The sequence below is a fragment of the Salvelinus fontinalis genome, unplaced genomic scaffold, assembly GCF_029448725.1.
Source record: "Salvelinus fontinalis isolate EN_2023a unplaced genomic scaffold, ASM2944872v1 scaffold_0072, whole genome shotgun sequence".
Taxonomy (NCBI): Eukaryota; Metazoa; Chordata; class Actinopteri; order Salmoniformes; family Salmonidae; genus Salvelinus; species Salvelinus fontinalis.
This window is the reverse complement of record NW_026600281.1, coordinates 228,595-243,658: the sequence shown is the minus strand read 5'-3', so window position 1 is coordinate 243,658 and position 15,064 is coordinate 228,595. Positions and strand designations below refer to the sequence as shown.

The 15,064-nt window shown below is 45.4% G+C and overlaps 1 protein-coding gene across 2 annotated transcripts in view; it reads right to left on the bottom strand.

The window, feature by feature from the left end:
* LOC129842863 (ATP-binding cassette sub-family C member 12-like) overlaps window positions 1–15,064 on the bottom strand; it is a gene marked incomplete at its 5' end in the record, with an annotated part of 283,379 nt that overhangs the window by 44,536 nt on the left and 223,779 nt on the right. Inside the window, 1 exon segment of one of the 2 annotated variants that reach the window (XM_055911558.1) lies at window positions 1,124–1,242. Within the exon segment in view, the coding sequence (XP_055767533.1) occupies window positions 1,124–1,242 (119 nt within the window). 2 annotated transcript variants of the gene reach the window in all.

The following is a 15,064-nucleotide window of genomic DNA, read 5'->3' as shown; positions in this document are numbered from 1 at the left end:
CTGACCCCTGCTAATCCCACCTAACTCTGACCCCTGCTAATCCCATCTAACTCTGACCCCTGCTAATCCCATCTAACTCTGACCCCTGCTAATCCCACCTAACTCTGACCCCTGCTAATCCCATCTAACTCTGACCCCTGCTAATCCCACCTAACTCTGACCCCTGCTAATCCCATCTAACTCTGACCCCTGCTAATCCCATCTAACTCTGACCCCTGCTTACCTCCATCTAACTCTGACCCCTGCTAATCCCACTGAACTCTGACCCCTGCTAATCCCACCTAACTCTGACCCCTGCTAATCCCACTGAACTCTGACCCCTGCTAATCCCATCTAACTCTGACCCCTGCTAATCCCACTGAACTCTGACCCCTGCTAATCCCAACCAAACTCTGACCCCTGCTTACCCCATCTAACCCAATCAAAAGCCCTATCTAACCCAGACCCCACCCACCCCATCTAACCCAATCAAAAGCCCTATCTAACCCAGACCCCACCCACCCCATCTAACCCAATCAAAAGCCCTATCTAACCCAGACCCCACCCACCCCATCTAACCCAATCAAAAGCCCTATCAAACCCAGACCCCACCCACCTTATCTAACCCAATCAAAAGCCCTATCTAACCCAGACCCCACCCTATCTAACCCAGACCCCACCCACCCCATCTAACCCAATCAAAAGCCCTATCTAACCCAGACCCCACCCACCCCATCTAACCCAATCAAAAGCCCTATCTAACCCAGACCCCACCCACCCCATCTAACCCAATCAAAAGCCCTATCTAACCCAGACCCCACCCACCCCATCTAACCCAATCAAAAGCCCTATCTAACCCAGACCCCACCCACCCCATCTAACCCAATCAAAAGCCCTATCTAACCCAGACCCCACCCACCCCATCTAACCCAATCAAAAGCCCTATCTAACCCAGACCCCACCCACCCCATCTAACCCAATCAAAAGCCCTATCTAGCCCAGACCCCACCCACCCCATCTAACCCAATCAAAAGCCCTATCTAGCCCAGACCCCACCCACCCCATCTAACCCAATCAAAAGCCCTATCTAGCCCAGACCCCACCCACCCCATCTAACCCAATCAAAAGCCCTAGCAGCACCTACCTTAGGCAGGTTAAAGGAGATGTTTCTCAGGGTGGGCTTGGCCTGGGTCTTGCCCGGTGTGTGAGTCCCGTTCTGGCCCTGTGGTTCCACCTTCCCTCCCTTCAGAGAGGCTGTGGTGCCTGGTGCCGTAGCGGTTGTCTGTCCTTCAGGCCCGGCCCAGGTGAATGTGGCCTTCTCCATGACCAGGGCCGAGGAGGACCCGTGTCTCTGGACCAGGTACGAGTCTGGGTTCTGGGTCATAAGCAGTTTCTACACACACACACACACACACACAGAGTGGACATGCACACACACACACACACGCACACACACACACATACACAACCCCACACACACACACAAGCAGGCACACATACACGCAGGCACAAACACACACACACACAACCCCCCCCCCCCCACACACACACACAAGCAGGCACACATACACGCAGGCACAAACACACACACACATTCACCCCCACCCACACACACACACACACACACAGTAAACACACAGAGCTTATGGTCATGCCACAAAGAGACTGATAACAGAAACGTTATGACACGTGCTTCATGATATACAGGAAGAGGTTGATGATTGACAATGTTTTAAAGGAGAGGAGTCTCACCTTTAGCCGGGCTAGCGACACTTGTCCCTCAGCTATGGCTTTGACAGAGAACGGCAACAAACCCAGGGAGAACCGCATGGAGTTAAAGATGGCGATTATGGTAAAAGCCTGGTAACAACAAGATGGCGATTATGGTAACATCCTGGTAAAAACAAGATGGTAAAGATGGTAACATCCTGGTAAAAACAAGATGGCGAGGATGGTAACATCCTGGTAAAAACAAGATGGCAATAATGGTAACATCCTGGTAAAAACAAGATGGCAAGGATGGTAACAGCCTGGTAAAAACAAGATGGCGATGATGGTAACATCCTGGTAAAAACAAGATGGCAAGGATGGTAACATCCTGGTAAAAACAAGATGGCGATGATGGTAACATCCTGGTAAAAACAAGATGGCAAGGATGGTAACAGCCTGGTAAAAACAAGATGGCGATGATGGTAACATCCTGGTAAAAACAAGATGGCAAGGATGGTAACAGCCTGGTAAAAACAAGATGGCTAGGATGGTAACAGCCTGGTAAAAACAAGATGGCGATGATGGTAACATCCTGGTAAAAACAAGATGGCAAGGATGGTAACAGCCTGGTAAAAACAAGATGGCGATGATGGTAACATCCTGGTAAAAACAAGATGGCAAGGATGGTAACAGCCTGGTAAAAACAAGATGGCGATGATGGTAACATCCTGGTAAAAACAAGATGGCAAGGATGGTAACAGCCTGGTAAAAACAAGATGGCTAGGATGGTAACAGCCTGGTAAAAACAAGATGGCTAGGATGGTAACAACCTGGTAAAAACAAGATGGCTAGGATGGTAACAGCCTGGTAAAAACAAGATGGCTAGGATGGTAACAGCCTGGTAAAAACAAGATGGCGATGATGGTAACATCCTGGTAAAAACAAGATGGCAAGGATGGTAACATCCTGGTAAAAACAAGATGGCGATGATGGTAACATCCTGGTAAAAACAAGATGGCAAGGATGGTAACATCCTGGTAAAAACAAGATGGCGATGATGGTAACATCCTGGTAAAAACAAGATGGCGATGATGGTAACATCCTGGTAAAAACAAGATGGCGATGATGGTAACATCCTGGTAAAAACAAGATGGCAAGGATGGTAACAGCCTGGTAAAAACAAGATGGCGATGATGGTAACATCCTGGTAAAAACAAGATGGCAAGGATGGTAACAGCTTGGTAAAAACAAGATGGCAATAATGGTAACATCCTGGTAAAAACAAGATGGCGAGGATGGTAACAGCTTGGTAAAAACAAGATGGCGAGGATGGTAACAGCCTGGTAAAAACAAGATGGCGAGGATGGTAACAGCCTGGTAAAAACAAGATGGCGAGGATGGTAACAGCCTGGTAAAAACAAGATGGCTAGGATGGTAACAGCCTGGTAAAAACAAGATGGCTAGGATGGTAACAACCTGGTAAAAACAAGATGGCGATGATGGTAACATCCTGGTAAAAACAAGATGGCGAGGATGGTAACAGCCTGGTAAAAACAAGATGGCGATGATTGTAACAGCCTGGTAAAAACAAGATGGCGATGATGGTAACATCCTGGTAAAAACAAGATGGCTAGGATGGTAACAGCCTGGTAAAAACAAGATGGCGATGATGGTAACATCCTGGTAAAAACAAGATGGCGAGGATGGTAACAGCCTGGTAAAAACAAGATGGCGATGATTGTAACAGCCTGGTAAAAACAAGATGGCGATGATGGTAACATCCTGGTAAAAACAAGATGGCTAGGATGGTAACAGCCTGGTAAAAACAAGATGGCTAGGATGGTAACAGCCTGGTAAAAACAAGATGGCGAGGATGGTAACAGCCTGGTAAAAACAAGATGGCAAGGATGGTAACAGCCTGGTAAAAACAAGATGGCTAGGATGGTAACACCCTGGTAAAAACAAGATGGCTAGGATGGTAACAACCTGGTAAAAACAAGATGGCTAGGATGGTAACAACCTGGTAAAAACAAGATGGCTAGGATGGTAACAGCCTGGTAAAAACAAGATGGCGAGGATGGTAACAGCCTGGTAAAAACAAGATGGCGAGGATGGTAACAGCCTGGTAAAAACAAGATGGCTAGGATGGTAACAACCTGGTAAAAACAAGATGGCTAGGATGGTAACAGCCTGGTAAAAACAAGATGGCGAGGATGGTAACAGCCTGGTAAAAACAAGATGGCTAGGATGGTAACAGCCTGGTAAAAACAAGATGGCTAGGATGGTAACAGCCTGGTAAAAACAAGATGGCGAGGATGGTAACAGCCTGGTAAAAACAAGATGGCGAGGATGGTAACAGCCTGGTAAAAACAAGATGGCGATGATTGTAACAGCCTGGTAAAAACAAGATGGCGAGGATGGTAACAGCCTGGTAAAAACAAGATGGCGATGATGGTAACAGCCTGGTAAAAACAAGATGGCGAGGATGGTAACAGCCTGGTAAAAACAAGATGGCGATTATGGTAAAAGCCTGGTAAAAACAAGATGGCTAGGATGGTAACAGCCTGGTAAAAACAAGATGGCTAGGATGGTAACAACCTGGTAAAAACAAGATGGCTAGGATGGTAACAGCCTGGTAAAAACAAGATGGCGAGGATGGTAACAGCCTGGTAAAAACAAGATGGCTAGGATGGTAACAACCTGGTAAAAACAAGATGGCTAGGATGGTAACAACCTGGTAAAAACAAGATGGCGAGGATGGTAACAGCCTGGTAAAAACAAGATGGCGAGGATGGTAACAGCCTGGTAAAAACAAGATGGCGATGATGGTAACATCCTGGTAAAAACAAGATGGCAAGGATGGTAACAGCCTGGTAAAAACAAGATGGCGAGGATGGTAACAACCTGGTAAAAACAAGATGGCGATGATGGTAACATCCTGGTAAAAACAAGATGGCGATGATTGTAACAGCCTGGTAAAAACAAGATGGCGATGATGGTAACAGCCTGGTAAAAACAAGATGGCGATGATGGTAACATCCTGGTAAAAACAAGATGGCGATGATGGTAACAGCCTGGTAAAAACAAGATGGCGATGATGGTAACATCCTGGTAAAAACAAGATCGCTAGGATGGTAACAGCCTGGTAAAAACAAGATGGCGAGGATGGTAACAGCCTGGTAAAAACAAGATGGCGATGATTGTAACAGCCTGGTAAAAACAAGATGGCGAGGATGGTAACAGCCTGGTAAAAACAAGATGGCGATTATGGTAAAAGCCTGGTAAAAACAAGATGGCTAGGATGGTAACAGCCTGGTAAAAACAAGATGGCTAGGATGGTAACAGCCTGGTAAAAACAAGATGGCGATGATGGTAACAGCCTGGTAAAAACAAGATGGCGATGATTGTAACAGCCTGGTAAAAACAAGATGGCGAGGATGGTAACAGCCTGGTAAAAACAAGATGGCGATGATTGTAACAGCCTGGTAAAAACAAGATGGCGAGGATGGTAACAGCCTGGTAAAAACAAGATGGCGATTATGGTAAAAGCCTGGTAAAAACAAGATGGCTAGGATGGTAACAGCCTGGTAAAAACAAGATGGCTAGGATGGTAACAACCTGGTAAAAACAAGATGGCTAGGATGGTAACAGCCTGGTAAAAACAAGATGGCGAGGATGGTAACAGCCTGGTAAAAACAAGATGGCGAGGATGGTAACAGCCTGGTAAAAACAAGATGGCGATGATTGTAACAGCCTGGTAAAAACAAGATGGCGAGGATGGTAACAGCCTGGTAAAAACAAGATGGCGATTATGGTAAAAGCCTGGTAAAAACAAGATGGCTAGGATGGTAACAGCCTGGTAAAAACAAGATGGCGATTATGGTAAAAGCCTGGTAAAAACAAGATGGCTAGGATGGTAACAGCCTGGTAAAAACAAGATGGCTAGGATGGTAACAGCCTGGTAAAAACAAGATGGCTAGGATGGTAACAACCTGGTAAAAACAAGATCGCTAGGATGGTAACAGCCTGGTAAAAACAAGATGGCGAGGATGGTAACAACCTGGTAAAAACAAGATGGCGATGATGGTAACAGCCTGGTAAAAACAAGATGGCGAGGATGGTAACAACCTGGTAAAAACAAGATGGCGATGATGGTAACAGCCTGGTAAAAACAAGATGGCTAGAATGGTAACAGCCTGGTAAAAACACAGTAAGAGACATGACTTTACAGTACAGTACACACTACAGGATGGTTAGCCATCTGAGCTAAAGGCCTTTCATTAGGTACTACTGTATTCATAGCTGACTATGTTAGCCCTCTGAGCTAAAGGTCTTTCATTAGGTACTACTGTATTCATAGCTGACTATGTTAGCCCTCTGAGCTAAAGGTCTTTCATTAGGTACTACTGTATTCATATCTGACTATGTTAGCCCTCTGAGCTAAAGGTCTTTCATTAGGTACTACTCATAGCTGACTATGTTAGCCCTCTGAGCTAAAGGTCTTTCATTAGGTACTACTGTAGTCATAGCTGACTATGTTAGCCTGCTGAGCTAAAGGTCTTTCATTAGGTAATACTGTATTCATAGCTGACTATGTTAGCCCTCTGAGCTAAAGGTCTTTCATTAGGTACTACTGTATTCATAGCTGACTATGTTAGCCCTCTGAGCTAAAGGTCTTTCATTAGGTACTACTGTATTCATAGCTGACTATGTTAGCCCTCTGAGCTAAAGGCCTTTCATTAGGTACTACTGTAGTCATAGCTGACTATGTTAGCCCTCTGAGCTAAAGGTCTTTCATTAGGTACTACTGTACTCATAGCTGACTATCTTAGCCCTCTGAGCTAAAGGCCTTTCATTAGGTAATACTGTATTCATAGCTGACTATGTTAGCCCTCTGAGCTAAAGGTCTTTCATTAGGTACTACTCATAGCTGACTATGTTAGCCCTCTGAGCTAAAGGTCTTTCATTAGGTAATACTGTATTCATAGCTGACTATGTTAGCCTGCTGAGCTAAAGGTCTTTCATTAGGTACTACTGTAGTCATAGCTGACTATGTTAGCCATCTGAGCTAAAGGCCTTTCATTAGGTACTACTGTAGTCATAGCTGACTATGTTAGCCCTCTGAGCTAAAGGTCTTTCATTAGGTACTACTGTACTCATAGCTGACTATGTTAGCCATCTGAGCTAAAGGTCTTTCATTAGGTACTACTGTATTCATAGCTGACTATGTTAGCCTGCTGAGCTAAAGGTCTTTCATTAGGTACTACTGTAGTCATAGCTGACTATGTTAGCCCTCTGAGCTAAAGGTCTTTCATTAGGTACTACTGTACTCATAGCTGACTATGTTAGCCCTCTGAGCTAAAGGTCTTTCATTAGGTAATACTCATAGCTGACTATGTTAGCCCTCTGAGCTAAAGGTCTTTCATTAGGTACTACTGTACTCATAGCTGACTATGTTAGCCCTCTGAGCTAAAGGTCTTTCATTAGGTACTACTGTATTCATAGCTGACTATGTTAGCCCTCTGAGCTAAAGGTCTTTCATTAGGTACTACTGTATTCATAGCTGACTATGTTAGCCCTCTGAGCTAAAGGTCTATCATTAGGTACTACTGTATTCATAGCTGACTATGTTAGCCCTCTGAGCTAAAGGTCTTTCATTAGGTAATACTGTATTCATATCTGACTATGTTAGCCCTCTGAGCTAAAGGTCTTTCATTAGGTAATACTCATAGCTGACTATGTTAGCCCTCTGAGCTAAAGGTCTTTCATTAGGTACTACTCATAGCTGACTATGTTAGCCCTCTGAGCTAAAGGTCTTTCATTAGGTACTACTCATAGCTGACTATGTTAGCCCTCTGAGCTAAAGGTCTTTCATTAGGTACTACTCATAGCTGACTGTGTTAGCCCTCTGAGCTAAAGGACTTTCATTAGGTACTACTCATAGTCGACTATGTTAGCCTGCTGAGCTAAAGGCCTTTCATTAGGTACTACTGTACTCATAGCTGACTATGTTAGCCTGCTGAGCTAAAGGTCTTTCATTAGGTAATACTGTAGTCATAGCTGACTATGTTAGCCCTCTGAGCTAAAGGTCTTTCATTAGGTACTACTGTAGTCATAGCTGACTATGTTAGCCCTCTGAGCTAAAGGCCTTTCATTAGGTACTACTGTACTCATAGCTGACTATGTTAGCCTGCTGAGCTAAAGGTCTTTCATTAGGTACTACTGTATTCATAGCTGACTATGTTAGCCCTCTGAGCTAAAGGTCTTTCATTAGGTACTACTGTAGTCATAGCTGACTATGTTAGCCCTCTGAGCTAAAGGTCTTTCATTAGGTACTACTCATATCTGACTATGTTAGCCTGCTGAGCTAAAGGTCTTTCATTAGGTACTACTGTATTCATAGCTGACTATGTTAGCCATCTGAGCTAAAGGTCTTTCATTAGGTACTACTGTATTCATAGCTGACTATGTTAGCCCTCTGAGCTAAAGGCCTTTCATTAGGTAATACTGTATTCATAGCTGACTATGTTAGCCTGCTGAGCTAAAGGTCTTTCATTAGGTACTACTGTATTCATATCTGACTATGTTAGCCCTCTGAGCTAAAGGTCTTTCATTAGGTACTATTCATAGCTGACTATGTTAGCCCTCTGAGCTAAAGGTCTTTCATTAGGTAATACTGTATTCATAGCTGACTATGTTAGCCCTCTGAGCTAAAGGTCTTTCATTAGGTACTACTGTATTCATAGCTGACTATGTTAGCCCTCTGAGCTAAAGGCCTTTCATTAGGTAATACTGTATTCATAGCTGACTATGTTAGCCTGCTGAGCTAAAGGTCTTTCATTAGGTACTACTGTATTCATATCTGACTATGTTAGCCCTCTGAGCTAAAGGTCTTTCATTAGGTAATACTGTATTCATAGCTGACTATGTTAGCCTGCTGAGCTAAAGGTCTTTCATTAGGTACTACTGTAGTCATAGCTGACTATGTTAGCCCTCTGAGCTAAAGGTCTTTCATTAGATACTACTGTACTCATAGCGGACTATGTTAGCCCTCTGAGCTAAAGGTCTTTCATTAGGTACTACTCATAGCGGACTATGTTAGCCCTCTGAGCTAAAGGTCTTTCATTAGGTAATACTGTACTCATAGCTGACTATGTTAGCCCTCTGAGCTAAAGGTCTTTCATTAGGTACTACTCATAGCTGACTATGTTAGCCCTCTGAGCTAAAGGCCTTTCATTAGGTACTACTGTATTCATAGCTGACTATGTTAGCCCTCTGAGCTAAAGGCCTTTCATTAGGTAATACTGTATTCATATCTGACTATGTTAGCCCTCTGAGCTAAAGGTCTTTCATTAGGTACTACTCATAGCGGACTATGTTAGCCTGCTGAGCTAAAGGTCTTTCATTAGGTACTACTGTATTCATAGCTGACTATGTTAGCCTGCTGAGCTAAAGACTATAGACATATCTACTCAGTATGACTAGACTCGGTATTAGGACTAGGTATTAGGACTAGGTATTAGGACTAGGTATTAGGACTAGGTATTAGGACTAGGTATTAGGACTAGGTATTAGGACTAGGTATTAGGTCTAGGTATTAGGACTAGGTATTAGGACTAGGTATTAGGACTAGGTATTAGGTCTAGGTATTAGGACTAGGTATTAGGTCTAGGTATTAGGTCTAGGTATTAGGTCTAGGTATTAGGTCTAGGTATTAGGTCTAGGTATTAGGTCTAGGTATTAGGACTAGGTATTAGGACTAGGTATTAGGACTAGGTATATGGACTAGGTATGTGGACTAGGTATTAGGTATTAGGACTAGATATTAGGTCCAGGTATATGGACTAGGTATATGGACTAGGTATTAGGACTAGGTATTAGGACTAGGTATTAGGACTAGGTATTAGGACTAGGTATTAGGACTAGGTATTAAGTCTAGGTATTAGGTCTAGGTATATGGACTAGGTATTAGGACTAGGTATATGGACTAGGTATTAGGTCTAGGTATAAGGACTAGGTATTAGGACTAGGTATTAGGACTAGGTATTAGGACTAGGTATTAGGACTAGGTATTAGGACTAGGTATTAAGTCTAGGTATTAGGTCTAGGTATATGGACTAGGTATTAGGACTAGGTATATGGACTAGGTATTAGGTCTAGGTATAAGGACTAGGTATTAGGACTAGGTATTAGGACTAGGTATTAGGACTAGGTATTAGGTCTAGGTATTAGGACTAGGTATTAGGTCTAGATATTAGGACTAGGTATTAGGACTAGGTATTAGGACTAGATATTAGGACTAGGTATTAGGACTAGGTATTAGGACTAGGTATTAGGACTAGGTATTAGGACTAGGTATAAGGACTAGGTATTAGGACTAGGTATTAGGACTAGGTATTAGGACTAGGTATTAGGACTAGGTATTAGGTCTAGGTATTAGGACTAGGTATTAGGACTAGGTATTAGGACTAGGTATTAGGACTAGGTATTAGGACTAGGTATTAGGTATACTACTCACTTCCGAGGTGCCGAGGGGCAGGCCCAGCAGGGTGTGGACCACGAAGGTGAGGATGGTTGCCAGGGTGGGGATGATGGTTGTGATGGAGGAGTTGATACTCTGGGTGTAGCCAGCCATCTCCAGCAGCTGCTTCTCCTTCTTCCTGATGTCTGATGGGGGGGAAACACACGACGGCAGATATGGCACGTGCCCTATATTTACATTTACATTTAAGTATGGCTCCCTATTCCCTTTAAATGGCACTATATCCAAACACACTGTATCTGTATACACTGTACACAACGCTCTAATGAAAGATTTCTACCAAACGTTCTCGTCACGATCGTCGTCAGGGTGGAAATGACCGGATCAAGTTGCAGCGTGGTGAGCGGACATTTCTTCTTATTATGAATGTCGCCAAGAAAAAACAGGAAACAACAAAAAAACGAACGTGAAGCTGACTAGGGCTACACAGGCCACTAACACAGACAACTACCCACAACTAAGGTGGCAAAACAGGCCGCCTAAGTATGATTCCCAATCAGAGACAACGATAGACAGAGGGTGTCATCGGCAGGGAAAAGGGTTGGATCAAAACCAATACAACACAACAGAGTGAAACCCTCTGTATTTTCAACTATTGTGGTGGCAGCATCATGTTATGGGTATGCTTGTCATCGGCAGGGACTGGGGAGTTTGTCAGGATCAAAATAAATATGAAAAGGAGCAAAGCCCAGGTAAAAAGAGAGGAAACCCACCTCGGTCTTCTGAAAACTTGACCTTGAGATAGGGTTGTATTTACACACATTTCTACGCAAGGTTTTCTATAGTCACTGTACATGATATAACAGACAACCGATGAATTAACTACATGTTCCCAATTATAACAGATACACCAGATACACCAGATACACCAGATATACCAGATATACCAGATATACCAGATATACCAGATACCAGATATACCAGATATACCAGATATACCAGATATACCAGATACCAGATATACCAGATATACCAGATACCAGATGCATCCGGTTTGGAGCGAGCGGTCGCATTTGCATTCGCTCTGCAGGTAGTATAACTTTTCATTTCATTTTCATTACATTTCATTACATTTCATTATAGTAAAACGGTTAAATTTGTCTAACCTTAGCAATTTCTTCTTAGCTAGCTACTTAGCCGTCTGTGTATAAAAGATAATTGCGTAATTATCGTATTCCGTCGTCTATCGTAGTCCACACTTATCTGCCCAGCAGCTAGCAAACGTCCACCGAATAGTAGTATAAACTTTTCATTACATTTCATTATAGTACAACGGTCTGATTTTCATTTTCACTACAGTACAACGGTTTGATTTGTTTGATCTTAGCTAGCTACATAGCCGTCTTTGCATCAAACATAATTGTGTAGTTATTGAGGTTCGCCAGCCAGCTATTTTCGCCCTAACGTAACGCAACGTAGCAAACACTGCTAGCTAGCCAGCTTGCCACCGAATAGCAGCATTGTAGAAACGAGTGCATTACAACGGAACGACTTGATCAGTGTAGTGTTGGCTGACTACACAGTTGTCTTTGCTATCTTTGATTTGTATTTGTTCGATCTTAGCTAGCTACTTAGCTGGCTCCATAGCCGTCTTTGTATCGGTGATACTTGTGTAGTTATCAAGGTTCGCTGTGGTTCGCTAGCCAGGTATTCTCGCCCTAACGTAACGTAGTCAACCCTGCTAACTAGCCAGCTAGCCACCGATTAGCAGCACGGTAGAAACGATTACATTACAACGGAACGACTTGACTTGTGTAGTGTTAGCTAGCTACATAGTTTTCTTTGCTATCTTTTTATCTAAGAAAATTGTGTAGCTTTGAGTAATTATCGGTTAGCTAGCCAGCTATTTTTCGCCTGCCGCGCTGCCGTCCTCCTACCTAGCCAACACTGCTAGCTAGCCAACTTCTACCGAATAGCAGCACTGTAGAAACTTACACTACAACGGGACGACTTGATTAGCGTAGTGTTAGCTAGTTGTCTTTGCTGTCCTTGTATCCATGATAATTGTGTAGTTTAGAGAAATTTAGTGAAATTGTCGAGGTTACCTAGCCAGCTTCACTTTCAACAACGTAGCCACTGCTAGCCAGGCTACTTCACCAGCCAGCAGTACTATATCATTTTAGTCAATAAGATCTTGTATTTTATTTTTATTTTTTTGCAACGTAAGCTTAACTTTCTGAACATTCGAGACGTGTAGCCCACTTGTCATTCTAATCTCCATTGCATTAGCGTAGCCTCTTCTGTAGCCTGTCAACCATGTGTCTGTCTATCCCTGTTCTCTCCTCTCTGCACAGACCATACAAACGCTTCACACCGCGTGGCCGCGCCCACCCTAACCTGGTGGTCCCAGCCCGCACGACCCACGTGGAGTTCCAGGTCTCCGGTGGCCTCTGGAACTGCCGATCTGCGGCCAACAAGGCAGAGCTCATCTCAGCCTATGCGTCCCTCCAGTCCCTCGACTTCCTGGCACTGACGGAAACATGGCTCACCACAGATAACACTGCTACTCCTACTGCTCTCTCTTCGTCTGCCCATGTGTTCTCGCACACCCCGAGACCTTCTGGTCAGCGGGGTGGTGGCACCGGGATCCTCATCTCTCCCAAGTGGTCATTCTCTCTTTCTCCCCTTACCCATCTGTCTATCGCCTCCTTTGAATTCCATGCTGTCACAGTTACCAGCCCTTTCAAGCTTAACATCCTTATCATTTATCGCCCTCCAGGTTCCCTTGGAGAGTTCATCAATGAGCTTGATGCCTTGATAAGCTCCTTTCCTGAGGACGGCTCACCTCTCACAGTTCTGGGTGACTTTAACCTCCCCATGTCTACCTTTGACTCATTCCTCTCTGCCTCCTTCTTCCCACTCCTCTCCTCTTTTGACCTCACCCTCTCACCTTCCCCCCCTACTCACAAGGCTGGCAATACGCTTGACCTCATCTTTACTAGATGCTGGTCTTCCACTAACCTCATTGCAACTCCCCTCCAAGTCTCCGACCACTACCTTGTATCCTTTTCCCTCTCGCTCTCATCCAACACTTCCCACACTGCCCCTACTCGGATGGTATCGCGCCGTCCCAACCTCCGCTCTCTCTCCCCCGCTACTCTCTCCTCTTCCATCCTATCATCTCTTCCCTCTGCCCAAACCTTCTCCAACCTATCTCCTGATTCTGCCTCCTCAACCCTCCTCTCCTCCCTCTCTGCATCCTTTGACTCTCTATGTCCCCTATCCTCCAGGCCGGCTCGGTCCTCCCCTCCCGCTCCGTGGCTCGACGACTCATTGCGAGCTCACAGAACAGGGCTCCGGGCAGCCGAGCGGAAATGGAGGAAAACTCGCCTCCCTGCGGACCTGGCATCCTTTCACTCCCTCCTCTCTACATTTTCCTCTTCTGTCTCTGCTGCTAAAGCCACTTTCTACCACTCTAAATTCCAAGCATCTGCCTCTAACCCTAGGAAGCTCTTTGCCACCTTCTCCTCCCTCCTGAATCCTCCTCCCCCTCCCCCCCCCCTCCTCCCTCTCTGCAGACGACTTCGTCAACCATTTTGAAAAGAAGGTCGACGACATCCGATCCTCGTTTGCTAAGTCAAACGACACCGCTGGTTCTGCTCACACTGCCCAACCCTGTGCTTTGACCTCTTTCTCCCCTCTCTCTCCAGATGAAATCTCGCGTCTTGTGACGGCCGGCCGCCCAACAACCTGCCCGCTTGACCCTATCCCCTCCTCTCTCCTCCAGACCATTTCCGGAGACCTTCTACCTTACCTCACCTCGCTCATCAACTCATCCTTGACCGCTGGCTACGTCCCTTCCGTCTTCAAGAGAGCGAGAGTTGCACCCCTTCTGAAAAAACCTACACTCGATCCCTCCGATGTCAACAACTACAGACCAGTATCCCTTCTTTCTTTTCTCTCCAAAACTCTTGAACGTGCCGTCCTTGGCCAGCTCTCCTGCTATCTCTCTCAGAATGACCTTCTTGATCCAAATCAGTCAGGTTTCAAGACTAGTCACTCAACTGAGACTGCTCTTCTCTGTATCACGGAGGCGCTCCGCACTGCTAAAGCTAACTCTCTCTCCTCTGCTCTCATCCTTCTAGACCTATCGGCTGCCTTCGATACTGTGAACCATCAGATCCTCCTCTCCACCCTCTCCGAGTTGGGCATCTCCGGCGCGGCCCACGCTTGGATTGCGTCCTACCTGACAGGTCGCTCCTACCAGGTGGCGTGGCGAGAATCTGTCTCCTCACCACGCGCTCTCACCACTGGTGTCCCCCAGGGCTCTGTTCTAGGCCCTCTCCTATTCTCGCTATACACCAAGTCACTTGGCTCTGTCATAACCTCACATGGTCTCTCCTATCATTGCTATGCAGACGACACACAATTAATCTTCTCCTTTCCCCCTTCTGATGACCAGGTGGCGAATCGCATCTCTGCATGTCTGGCAGACATATCAGTGTGGATGACGGATCACCACCTCAAGCTGAACCTCGGCAAGACGGAGCTGCTCTTCCTCCCGGGGAAGGACTGTCCGTTCCATGATCTCGCCATCACGGTTGACAACTCCATTGTGTCCTCCTCCCAGAGCGCTAAGAACCTTGGCGTGATCCTGGACAACACCCTGTCGTTCTCCACCAACATCAAGGCGGTGGCCCGTTCCTGTAGGTTCATGCTCTACAACATCCGCAGAGTACGACCCTGCCTCACACAGGAAGCGGCGCAGGTCCTAATCCAGGCACTTGTCATCTCCCGTCTGGATTACTGCAACTCGCTGTTGGCTGGGCTCCCTGCCTGTGCCATTAAACCCCTACAACTCATCCAGAACGCCGCAGCCCGGCTGGTGTTCAA